This window comes from Mustela erminea, chromosome 17, assembly GCF_009829155.1.
Source record: "Mustela erminea isolate mMusErm1 chromosome 17, mMusErm1.Pri, whole genome shotgun sequence".
Taxonomy (NCBI): domain Eukaryota; kingdom Metazoa; phylum Chordata; class Mammalia; order Carnivora; family Mustelidae; genus Mustela; species Mustela erminea.
Window position 1 is genome coordinate 16,713,375 of NC_045630.1, and position 12,556 is coordinate 16,725,930.

The window sequence follows — 12,556 nt, forward strand, 5'->3', positions numbered from 1 at the left end:
CTCTAACTTTGATCTTTTTCAACAATGTTTTGGCTATCCATGGCCTCTAGTAATTTCATATGACGTTAAGGATCAAGTTTTCCATTTCTGCAAAAAAAGACCATTGTAATTTTGATAGGGATTATAATAAATCTGCAGAACACTTGAGCATTGCCATCTTAACAGTATCAAGTCTTGTAAATCCATGAACATGGAATTCCTTACGGCAATGTTTTGTAGTTTTTTAACGTACACATCTTACACCTTAAGTAAATTAATTCCTACATGTTTTATTCTTTTGGGTGCTATTGTAATTGGAATTGTTTTCTTAATTCCGTTTCAGAGTATTTGTTGCTGATATATACAAAAACAACTAACCTAAATAGTAAGACTTGGTTCCAGGTCAGATCCTGATCTTGGGGTCATGGGATCAAGCCCTGCATTGGGCTCCACTCTCAGCACAGAGTCTGCTTCAGATTGTTTGTCCCTCTGTCTCTCCCCACACCTCTCTCTAAAATAAATAATTAAAGCATTTTTAAAAGAAAGATACCCTAATATAGCACCTAATAATACCATTCTTCATTTCCTTTCCTTACTTTTTTTTTTCTTTTAAAACCCTTATCACTATCTGACATTTTACAGAATAGTTTCTGGAAGACAGATATTTTTTCTGTCGTTTATTACTGAAATTCCAGCTCTTTGAATGCTTTTAGGTATAAATATTTGTCAAATTAATGAAAAAAAAAAATGAGGCTTCCTCAAGCAAAAGGAAAAAGAAACTGATGTATACTGAATACTTGTCATTGTTTTAGGCATGTAATATATGTTTATCACATTTGATCTTTTTTTAAAGTATAATTTCATCTTTATTGATATTTTTAAAATTTATATTCAATTAATTAATGTTGTATTATTAGTTTCAGAGGTAAAGTTCAGTGATTCATCAGTCTTACATAACACCTGGTGCTCATTACATCATGAGCTTTCCTAATGCTCATTACCCAGTTACCCTATCTACCCCCCCACCTCCCTCCCTCCAACAACCCTTGGTTTTTTCCTATAGTAAAGACCCTCTTATGGTTTATCTCCCTCTCTGGCTTTATCTTGTTTTATTTTTCCCTCCCTTCCTGATAATCCCCTATTTTGTTTCTTAAGTTCCACATATGAGTGAGATCATATGATAATTATCTTTCTCTGATTGACTTATTTCGCTTAGCATAATACCCTCTAGTTGCTTTCACATCATTGCAAATGGCCATATTTCCAATGGCTGAGTAGTTTTCAATTGTATATATACCACATCTTTATCCATTCAGCTGTCAATGGACATCTAGTCTCTTTCCATAGTTTGGCTATGGTGGACACTGCTGCTCTAGACATTGGGAAGCAAGTGCTCCCTCAGATCACTACATTGGAATCTTTAGGGTAGATACCTCGTAGTGCAGTTGCTGGGTCATAGCTATATTTTCAACTTTTTGGAGAACCTCTATACTGTTTTCCAGAGTCGCTGCATGAGCTTGCATACCCACCAACAGTGCAAGAGGGTTCCCTTTTTCCACATTCTTACCGGCATCTGTCATTTCCTGACTTGATAATTTTAGCCATTCTGACTGGTGTGAGATGGTATCTCACTGTGTTTTTTATTTGTATTTCCCTGATGCTGAGCAATACTGAACATTTTTTCATGTGTCTGTTGGCCGTTTTTGTGTCTTCTTTGGAGACACATGTCTGCTCATGTCTTCTGCCCATTTCTTGATCGAATTATTTGTTCCTTGGATATTGAGTTTGGTGAGTTCTTTATAGATTTTGTATACTAGCCCTTTATCTGATACATGTCTCATCCTATCAGTTGTCTTTTGGTTTTGTCGACTATTTCCTTTGCTGTGCAAAAGCTTTTTATCTTGATGAAGTCCCAGGAGTTCATTCTTGCCTTTAGAGATGTGTCTAGCAAGAAGTTGCTGAGACCAAGGTTGAAGTGGTTGCTGCCTGTGTTCTCCTCCAGGATTTTGATGGACTCCGGACTCGCATTTAGGTCTTTCATCCGTTTTGAGTCTGCCTTTGTGCATAGTGTAAGCAAATGGTCCACTTTCATTCTTCTGTGTGTGACTGTCCAATTTTCCCAACACCGTTTGTTGAAGAGACTGTCCTTTTTCCATTGGATTTTCTTTCCTGCTTTGTTCAGGATTAGTTGAGTGTACAGTTCAAAGTCTATTTCTGGGTTTTCTATTCTGTTCCATTGATCTGTGTCTGTTTTTGTACCAGTACCATACTATCTTGATAATCAGAGCTTTGAAGTAGAGTTTGAAGTCTGGAATTGTGATGCCACCAATTTTGGTTTTCTTTTTCTACGTTCCTTTGGGTATTTGGGGTCTTTTCTGGTCCCATGTAAGTTTTAGGATTATTTGTTGAACTCTGTGAAAAAAAGTTGGTGGTACTTTGATAGGGATTGCATTGAAAACGAGTGGTTTGCTCTAGGTAGCCTAGACATTTTAAGAATGTTTGTTCTTCCAGTCCATGAGCATGGAACGTTTTTTCCATTTCTTTGTGTCTTCCTCAATTTCTTCTATGAGTGTTCTGTAGTTTTCTGAGGACAGATCCTTTGCATCTTTGGTTGGGTTTATTCCTAGGTATTTTTTGGTTTTGGGTGCAAGTGTAAATGGGATCGACTCCTTAATTTCTCTTTCTTCTATCGCATTGTTAGTGTACAGAAATGTGGTTAACTGTGCATTGATTTTATATCCTGCCACTTTGCTGAATTCGTGTATGAATTCTAGCAATTTTTGGGTAGAGTCTTCTGGGTTTTCCACATAGAGTATCGTGTCATGTGTGAAGAGTGAGCGTTTGACTTCTTGCCAATTTGGATGCCTTTTATTTCTTTTTTGTTGTCTGATTGCTGAGGCTAGGACTTCCAGTGCTATGTTGAACAGCAGTGGTGATAGTGGACATCCCTGCCATGTTTCTGACCTTAGGGGGAAAGCTCTCAGTTTATCCTCATGGAGAATGATATTTGCTGTGGGCTTTCTGTCAATGGCTTTTGAAGTATGTTCCCTCTGTCCCTCCACTGTGAAAAGTTTTCATCAAGAAAGAATACTGTATTTTGTCAAATGCTTTTCCCATGTGTATTGATAGAATCATATGGTTCTTGTCCTTTTCTTTCATTAGCGTCATGTATTGCATTGATTGATTTGCGAATGTTGAACTACCCTTGCTGCCCAGGAATAAATCCCACTTGTTTGTGTTGAATAATCCTTTTAAAATACTGTTGGCTTCATGATGATAATTCTTGCATCCATGTTCATCAGGGATATTGATCTGTAGTTCTCCTGGTTGGCGGGATCCTTGTCTGGTTTTAGGATCAAGGTAATGCTGTCCTCATAGAAAGGGTTTGGAATTTTTTTCTTCCATTTCTATTTTTTGAAACAGCTTCAGAGAAACAGGTATTAATTCTTCTTTAAAGATTTTTTCTTTATTTATCTGACAGAGATCACAAGTAGGCAGAGAGGCAGGCAGAGAGAGAGGAGGAAGCAGGCTACCTGCAGAGCAGAAAGCCCGATGTGGGGCTCGATCCCAGGACCCTGGGATCATGACCTGAGCTGAAGGCAGAGGCCTAATCCACTGAGCCACCCACGTGCCCCGATTAATTCTTCTTTAAATGTTCAGTAGAATTCCCCTGGGAAGCCATCCAGCCCTGGGCTCTTGTTTGTGGGGAGATTTTTGATTACTGCTTCAATTTCCTTCCTGGTTATGGGTCTGTTCTGGTTTCCTCTTTCTTCCTGGTTCAATTTTGGCAGTTTATACGTCTCTAGGAATACATCCATTTCTTCCAGATTGTGTAATCTGTTGGCATATATATAGTTGCTCATAATATGTCCTTATCATTGTTTATATTTCTTTGTTGTTGGTTGTGATTTCTCATCTTTCTCTTGTGATGTTAGTTATTTGGGTCCTTTCCTTTTTCCTTCTTGATAATCTGGCCAGGGTTTATCGATCTTATTGGTTCTTTCAGAGAACCAGCTCCTGGTGTTCATCTGTTCGCCTGTTCTTTTGGTTTCTATTTCATTGATTTCTGCTCTAATCTTTATTAATTCTCTTCTCCTGCTTGGCTTAGGCTTTATTTGCCTTTCTTTCTCTAGCTACTTTAGGTGTAAGGTTAGATTGTGTATTTGAGACCTTTCCTGTTTCTTGGGAAAGGCTTGTGTCACTATATTCTTCCCGGTTAGGACCACCTTTGCTGCATCCCAAAGGTTTTGAAAAGTTGTGTTTTCATTTTCATTTGTTTCCATGAAATTTTGAAAATTCTTCTTTAAGTTCCTGGTTGACCCATTCATTATTTAGTAGGATGCTTTTTAGCCCCCTTGTATTTGAATTCTTTCCAAATTTCCTGCTGTGACTGAGTTCAAGTTTCAAAACATAGTGGTCTGAAAGTATGCTAGGAATAATCCCAATCTTTTGGTACCAGTTGAGGCCTGATTTGTGTGTGCTAGTATGTGCTCTATTCGGGAGAGTGTTCCATGTTCACTCGAGAAGAATGTGTATTCTGTTGCTTTAGGATGCAATGTTCTGAATATATCTGTGAAGTCCCTCTGGTCCAGGTGCCGTTCAAAGTCCGTATTTCATTGTTGATCTTCGGCTAAGGTGATCTCTCTGTTGCAGTGAGGGGAGTGTTAAAGTCCCCTCCCATAACTGTATTCTTATCAAAATGTTTCTTTAATTTTGTTATTAACTGGCTTATATAATTGGCTGCTCCCAAGTTAGGGGTATAAAAATTTACAGCTAGATCTTCTTGTTGGATAGACCCTTTAATTATGATACACAGTCCTTCCTCATCTCTTATTAGTCCTTGGTTTAAAATCTAATTTGTCCAATATAAGGAATGTTACCACAGCTTTCTTTTGATGTCCATTAGTGTGATTCATGGTTTTCCACCCCTTGTCTTTGGGTCTAAAATGAGTCTCTTGCAGACAGCATATCGATGACTCTTGCTTTTTTATCCAATCTGATACCCTGTGTCTTTTGATTGGGGCATTGGCCCATTTACATTCAGAGTAACTACTGAAAGATTTGAATTTAGTGCCATTGTCTTACCTGTCAAGTGACTGTTACTGTCTATTGTCTCTGTTCCTTTCTGGTCTGTTACTTGTGGGCTCTCCCTTTGCCTAAAGAACCCCTTTTATATTTCTTGCAGGGTTGTTTGATGATCATAAAATCTTTTAGTTTCTGTTTGTCCTGGAAGGTTTTTAACACTCCTTCTATTTTGAATGACTTCCTAGCTGGATAAAGAATTCTTGGCTGCCTAATTATCTCATTTAGCACCATGAATATATCCTGCCAGTCCTTTCTGGCCTTCCAGATCTCTGTGGAAAGGTCTGCTGCCAATCTAATCTTTGTACCATTGTAGGTTACAGACCTCTTGTCCTGAACTACTTTTGGATTTTAGCTTTATCTCTGAGACTTGCAAGTGTCATTATTATATGTTGGGGTGTTGACTCATTTTTATAGATTTTGAAGAGTGTTTTCTGTGTCTTCTGTATTTTGATGCCTGTTTCCTCCCCAAATTAGGGAAATTCTCCATTATAATTTGCTTCAGTGTACCTTCTGCCCCCCCCCCCTCTCTTTCTTCTTCTGGGATTGTCGCTCTCGCCAGCAAGAACGACCCGCAAACGTGATGAGGAGCAAACTTCTTTATTAGGGTTTCTTTGTTCTCTCTTTGTTCTCACTTCTCTACAAGCAAGTTCTGGCAATATATACATGTAGGCGGTCCAGCCTGACTATCCAATCACTGTCCTGTGCACGCGGTCTCCTCGTGGACCCTTACGTAACCGCGCAGGGCTCTATTGTTCTCAAGAAGTAATCATGCGTTTCTCTCTTGGCTCCTGGTGCTGTTCATGTATCAGCCACGAGCGCACCCAAACCCTACCTAGCCAATCATTCTCACTTCCTCAACCTTCAGGCATTTCCGTCTACGTGACTCCTTGCATCTGCTGGATGGCTCTCCACAGCTCCCCCTTTTTTATTTGTTTATATGGCAGGGATCGTGCCTGTCTTAGGTTGCCAATCCTCAGCACACATGCTTACCCGTCATCGGGTACTCCCCCTGGTCGAGGAGCCCCTGTCTTAGGTTGCTATGGTGAGGGATCAGTCTTACCCATCTTTGGCTACCGATCCAGCATACTAAGCCATATCTGGGGGAGGTATCAGCCTCCAGAGCCATCATGGCTTAGATTAAAGCCCGTTGCCATAGCCGCTGTTGTCGCGCAATTCTACAGATGCATTTTAGAAGGAGTACTTGAGCCAGAATCATCAACATAATCAGGGCTCCTATGCCTGTCCAGTTTTTGAGGAATGAGACTGATTGTTATGACATACTAACCCAATCGCTGACGGAGCCAAGAGATACTTGAGTGGCATTCAAGGTGGTACTTTGAGCCTATTGCGAGTGATTAACTGGTGGTTACGTACAATAGCTTTTACCTTATAAATTTCTGCGAATATAATTTTAAGTGTACAAGGCAAGAGGCACATGAAAAGAGCAATCACCACTAGTACTCCTATAATTGTTCCTACAATATACCATGCGTGCGTCAGGGAAGGGAAGTGAGACAGGAAGAGGGCTCATAAAGCTTTTAGCAAGCTTGCATTAAAATAAGCGTTAGTAACAAACATGAGTTAGGGTGAGAAGATTGCACTCTATGCTGAGCCATTTGAAGAAGGGCTTGAAGCTGGGCAGTCTCTTGTCTCGACCACAGTTGAACTGGCTCCGCCTTCATGGGAACAGGCTGCAGGACAGTCATCGTCGCTATCATCACCATCACCAGCACCCTCCACAGGTTCCACGGCCACCAGCCTGGTGAGGTGTTCCGGCACCCAGAGTGGAGCAGGCGCATCCTGTGGGAAAACACAAAGGGAACCTCGGTGCCACCCAAGCACCGGGTCGGGTTTGGATAATTGGCCTTGCAAGTCTCCTGCCCCTCTCAGAGTCTTCCAAGCCCTGAGGGCCGCCGTGGCTATCTGTTGATACACCGCAGGGGGGTATGTACTCTGCATTTGGGCCCCGAGGTATGGCCCTGTGCCTGTCAGCATTTCCAAATTCTATTGCGGGTTACCCGCGGCTGCATTTTTCCGTGCTGTGTCCAGACAATTGTCCTGATTTTGGATTTTCCATTCTAGATATTGTCCTCCATTTAATATCGCCCTGGTCAAGTTGGCCCAATCCTCGGGAGCGAGGTAGAGTGCTCCCAGCGACTCCACAAGGGAGACCGTAAAGACTGCCTGGGGCCCATAGCTGCTAACTGCCTCCTTCAGCTGCTTTACCAACTTAAAATCTAGTGGCTGGTGGTACCTCTGCTGATTCTGATCTTCTAACACTGGAAAAAAGCCTTTTCCCGGGCCAAGGACCTCTCTCCAATTTTCCGCGGCGCAGCCCGAACAATAGCACGTCTTGGTGCAGCTGGGCTTATAAGGCGGGGGCCACTCATGGGGTGGCGCTGTGGAGCTAGAATGCGGAAGCGGCGTAACTTTCGTTTTTAATTTCGATTGCGCCACAACTGCGGCTTCCGCTCCTGCTCTCAGCTGCGCCATTACTTCTCCCTGCACCCTTAACTCTCCTAATACCTTTTGCAATTCCGCCTCTTTATCCTCAAATCGTTGCCTCATGGCTTCCAAGTCTGTCTGGAGACCGGGAGATTCCTCCTTCTTGTTGTTTGCCTCTATCTTTCCTAGCTCCTGCAATTCGCTTTCTGACATCCCTTCTGAGCTTTCGCTTTCGGAGTCAGGGTCTCGGGAGGAGCCCTTACGGGATTCTTCTTTCACTTGCAAAAAAACTTCCCCTCCCTGTAGTACTGCTCGCTGCAGGGGCTCTCGGGGGGAATGCAAACATACTTTCACCAGGGACCACACGGCGAGAGTCCCCGGGGATGTAGAGGGGCAGAGTTTTAAGTCCTCGCCCAGGTGTTCCCATTGTGGCACATTTAGGAGCCCTTCTTCTATAAACCAGGGGGCAATCTCTGCTACTTCTTTTAAAAAGGCCTTGGCTGTTTTTGCCTTTAAGGGGGTACCGTTCATCTTGAGAACGTCTTTTAGGGGATCTTCCATTCTACGTCTACTAAGATCGTTCCCCATCCCGAGGAAACCTTTACTTGTATCGTCCCTGGCCGCGGGAACCTTTACTCGTATCGTCCCTGCCGAGGGAACCTTTACTTGTATCGTCCCTGCCGAGGGAACTTTTACTTGTATCGTCCCTGCCGAGGGAACTTTTACTTGTATCGTCCCTGCCGAGGGAACTTTTACTTGTATCGTCCTAATCCTAGGAACTTCCCCTGTCACTCACTAGACAGAAATAGGTGCACTCCTTACCTTATCGTTGCTCTATCTCAATCTCCGTTTTGCGATGCGGACAGTTTCCCGGGTTTCGGCACCAGTTGTCGCTCTCGCCAGCAAGAACGGCCCGCAAACGTGATGAGGAGCAAACTTCTTTATTAGGGTTTCTTTGTTCTCTCTTTGTTCTCACTTCTCTACAAGCAAGTTCTGGCAATATATACATGTAGGCGGTCCAGCCCGACTATCCAATCACTGTCCTGTGCACGCGGTCTCCTCGTGGACCCTTACGTAACCGCGCAGGGCTCTATTGTTCTCAAGCAGTAATCATGCGTTTCTCTCTTGGCTCCTGGTGCTGTTCATGTATCAGCCACGAGCGCACCCAAACCCTACCTAGCCAATCATTCTCACTTCCTCAACCTTCAGGCATTTCCATCTACGTGACTCCTTGCATCTGCTGGATGGCTCTCCACATGGGATCCCAACTGTTCTAATATTTTTTCACTTTATGTATCATTATCTCTCGATTCCTCCCCTTGTGATCCAGTAGTTGTTTATCTCTCTTTTTTCAGTTTGTTTATTCTCCATCATTTTGTCTTTTATATCACTAATTCTGTCTTCTGCCTCATTTATCCTAGCAGTTAGAGCTTCCCTTTTTTTGTCACATGTCACTAATAGCCTTTTCAATTTTGATGTGATTAGATTTTAGTTCTTTTATTTCTCTAGAAAGGGATTCTCTAGTGTATTCTATGCTTTTTGAAGCCCCACTAGTACCTTTATAATCATTATTCTGATCTCTAGTTCTGACTTCTTACTTATATCAGTACTGATTAGGTACAGTAGTACCTAATTAATATAAATCAGGAAGTCAGTACTGCCTCTTATTCTCTTTTGTCAGGTGAGTTTTTCCTTGTCATTCTCGGAGAAATGATCATTTTTCTATTTGTAGAATTGCAGCAGTTCTTTTCTTACGTCTCTTATTGAGTTTGCAGGTGTTTAGAATGATTTCAGAGCTATCTCAGTGAATTTCTGGGACCAAACAAAACTATGGTCTCCTCCTCTGCCATCTTTGAGTCTTTGGTCATATTAATCTTCTTGATAAACTCATGAGAATTGATATTATCACCACTGACCAATAAGGAAACGGAGATATGAAAAAATAAAATAATTTTACCTCGAGTAGCTATGATTTAAATTCTGGTCTACAATATTTGACTCCAAAGCAAAGGCTTTTTCTACCCTGTTATTTTTAAATTATTAAATATGCTATGTACTATAGAGAATATAAAGTTAAGAAGTAAATAGTTATTTAAATTAAGGATAAGATAGTATATCATCAAATTTCAAATGAGTCTAATATTAATTATTAATTAATAAATTATTAATTTTGTGGTTATATAGAAAACCAAGAAATCTTTAGCCAAATTCAAATATTTGGCACATAGTGGGTTCAAAATGAAACAATGATTCAATAAATTTTTGAATAGGTAAGGATTTAGCTTTTAATATTAAGTAGAATGTGAATTGGTGGAGAGAAGGTGCAAGGTCATTTTAGGTATGGGGGCAACATAAGCCAATATGAAAAAGTAAATTTGTGAAAGACTAATAAAATTCACCAGGAGATAAAAATTAATGTTTAAAAAAGAGCACTGTGGTTTAAAGAAGAGTGAGTTGAAGACCAGTTTGTGGTGAAGAACTTGAATTACAAGGCTAAGGTGTTTGAACATTGTAGCTATTAGAGTACTACCGAGTAACAGTGGTACTGAACATTTTTATGGGCATACGGACAATAGAATGTAATGGTTAAGACTGTGGGGTTTGGGGTACCTGGGTGGCTCAGTTGGTAAAGGGACTGCCTTCAGCTCAGGTCATGATCTTGGAGTACCAGATTTGAGTCCCGCATCAGGCTCCGTGCTCTGCAAGGAGTCTGCTTCTCCCTTTAAACCTACCCCTCTCTCGTGCTCTCTCTCTCATATAATAAATAAATAAAATATTTAAAAAAAAAAAAAAAAGACCCTGTGGGGTTTGGAGCAGAACTGTCTGAGTTAAAATCCTGGTTCTGCCCTCTACTTGATTGGTAATCCTGAGCAAATTACTCAGCCTCTCTGTGCTGTAATTTCCTCACCAGTGAAAGGGGAAGAATAGTTTTTAACTCATAGAACCAGTGGGAGGATTAAATGAATTTTTACATGTAAAAATAGAGAACAATCCTTAGCACATAGTAAGTATTCTATAAATACTGTTACCATTAATATGACATTACCTTGTTCACTTGCTTTTATTTTCAGTTGCTTTCATGCATACTACGTCTTAATTTTCACAGCAACTCTATGAGATAAGTATTACTATAATCAGTTTAATAAGAGAGAGAGCAAAGCCAGAGAAGTTATATCATGCCAGAAATACTTAGCTGACAGAACTGATCTTTTGGTTTTAAACAATTTTGCTCTTATTCTCTATAATCTAAGAAACTAATGGAACAATGGACTAACATGCCAAATGTGAAGTTTTAGGAAAATTATTCTGGTGAAATTTTGCAGAGTGAAATAAAAAAGGGAAAGAATGTGGAAGCAAGTTTCTCATGCTCTTGAGATGATCTAGGCTTAGGTTTTATTTGTAACAAGCTTTTTATGCCAAAGACTGTGTCATTGAGTATTAAGAAAAAAGATAACTAGAGGAGACATTATGAATTTTCTAACTCACCAATTAATTGATTTTTTTTCAGCTGTATTTAAACTTGAAACAGATAGAAGTATATGGCCCTTGATAAGAATCTATCGAGGTGGCTTTCTCTTGATTGAATTCCTTTTTCTACTGGGCATCAACACATATGGTTGGAGACAGGCTGGAGTGAATCATGTGCTCATCTTTGAACTTAATCCAAGAAGCAATTTGTCTCATCAGCATCTTTTTGAGGTAATCAAAGCAAGATACAAAGTCTCATGAATTTATTTCACATTAGCTATATATAGCTGTTTTCATGGATACTGAAATCCACCTTCTACTTGAAGAAGATTATTGACATAATATCTAAACTTTGATCCTACCTTTGTTTTATTAAAGATGTATCTGAGTAATGGTAAAAATAAAAATAACAATTTTCTCTTTGTCTTTCCCATCCTTCATCAGATTGCTGGATTCCTTGGGATATTGTGGTGCCTGAGCCTTCTGGCATGCTTCTTTGCTCCAATTAGTGTCATCCCCACATATGTGTATCCACTTGTCCTTTACGGATTTATGGTTTTCTTTCTTATCAACCCCACCAAAACTTTCTATTACAAGTCCCGGTTTTGGCTGCTTAAACTGCTGGTAAGTCCAGAAATTTGTCTACCATTTTTAGAGTGGCATATTGGTCATTGGCTTCCTCCAGGTGGAAACCCAGTCTGCTGTATTGTGCAACTCCAGAAGGCATGGTTCACTTCATAGTCTATGTGAGTGGTGCTCTAGAGCCAGGGGCGTAGAATATAGTGTAATTGGTACACCTTATATTGTACTGTGCAGTGGCCCTGGGAAAAATACTCGTGCGTTTTTTTTCCTCCTAAAAAAGAGGATGAAGTGTCCAGATATGAAATGATTTTGCAAATTAATAATAATTAATTCATGATCAATTTAAGTACTTTTAAATATAAATTATTTAACCAGCTGTGATAATATGTAGAACTCTTTGAATTTCTTTTTTTTAGAAGTGGTGAAGCTATTATTTTCCTGTAAATTGATAGTAGTAGTGAACCATTTTTATTTTATAAAAGATTAGTTCTCTAAAATCAGTAAGAGTATCTTATCAGATTGACATCTTTAATTTGAGAAATTGATTTTGATTATTGTTTATAATAAATTGCATTTCTTTTTCCACTTTACCTACTTCTTAATGATCTCAAAATCATACAGTGTTAGCAATAGTATATAGAATTTCTTGCAAAAATACCTCCTGTTATTTTTTGTGATAGTGTAAATATAGCTTGGGGAAGGACTTTTGCTTGCTCCTGAGTTAAACCAGCTCTATTTTCAAAAGTAATCAGGAATGCTCTCCTGTACTTGTTTCTTAGGTTGTGAATGACAACTAACAGTAAAGTGAAGATTAGTGATTAAACTAACTAGACTGTACACATACTTTCAGAATTCTTATAGTTATTGTCTTACTTTTTTTTCTACCTTAGAAAGTATACTGCCTTGAAAATTGTAGTTTTAACTTCTTTTCCCTTTTATATGACCATTAAGTTTAGCAGAGGTTTTTTTTTGTTCTTACCGGTACATTTCCTATATC

General features: G+C 39.8%; 1 protein-coding gene across 2 annotated transcripts in view; it reads left to right on the top strand.

Annotated features, from left to right (window-relative positions):
* The window catches only part of XPR1 (xenotropic and polytropic retrovirus receptor 1), a 239,905-nt gene that overhangs the window by 175,620 nt on the left and 51,729 nt on the right, over positions 1–12,556 (top strand). For both annotated transcript variants that reach the window (XM_032319240.1, XM_032319241.1), the window contains 2 exons: positions 11,018–11,208; positions 11,422–11,601. In XM_032319240.1, the coding sequence (XP_032175131.1) occupies positions 11,018–11,208; positions 11,422–11,601 (371 nt within the window). The remainder of the gene's footprint in view (positions 1–11,017; positions 11,209–11,421; positions 11,602–12,556) is intronic.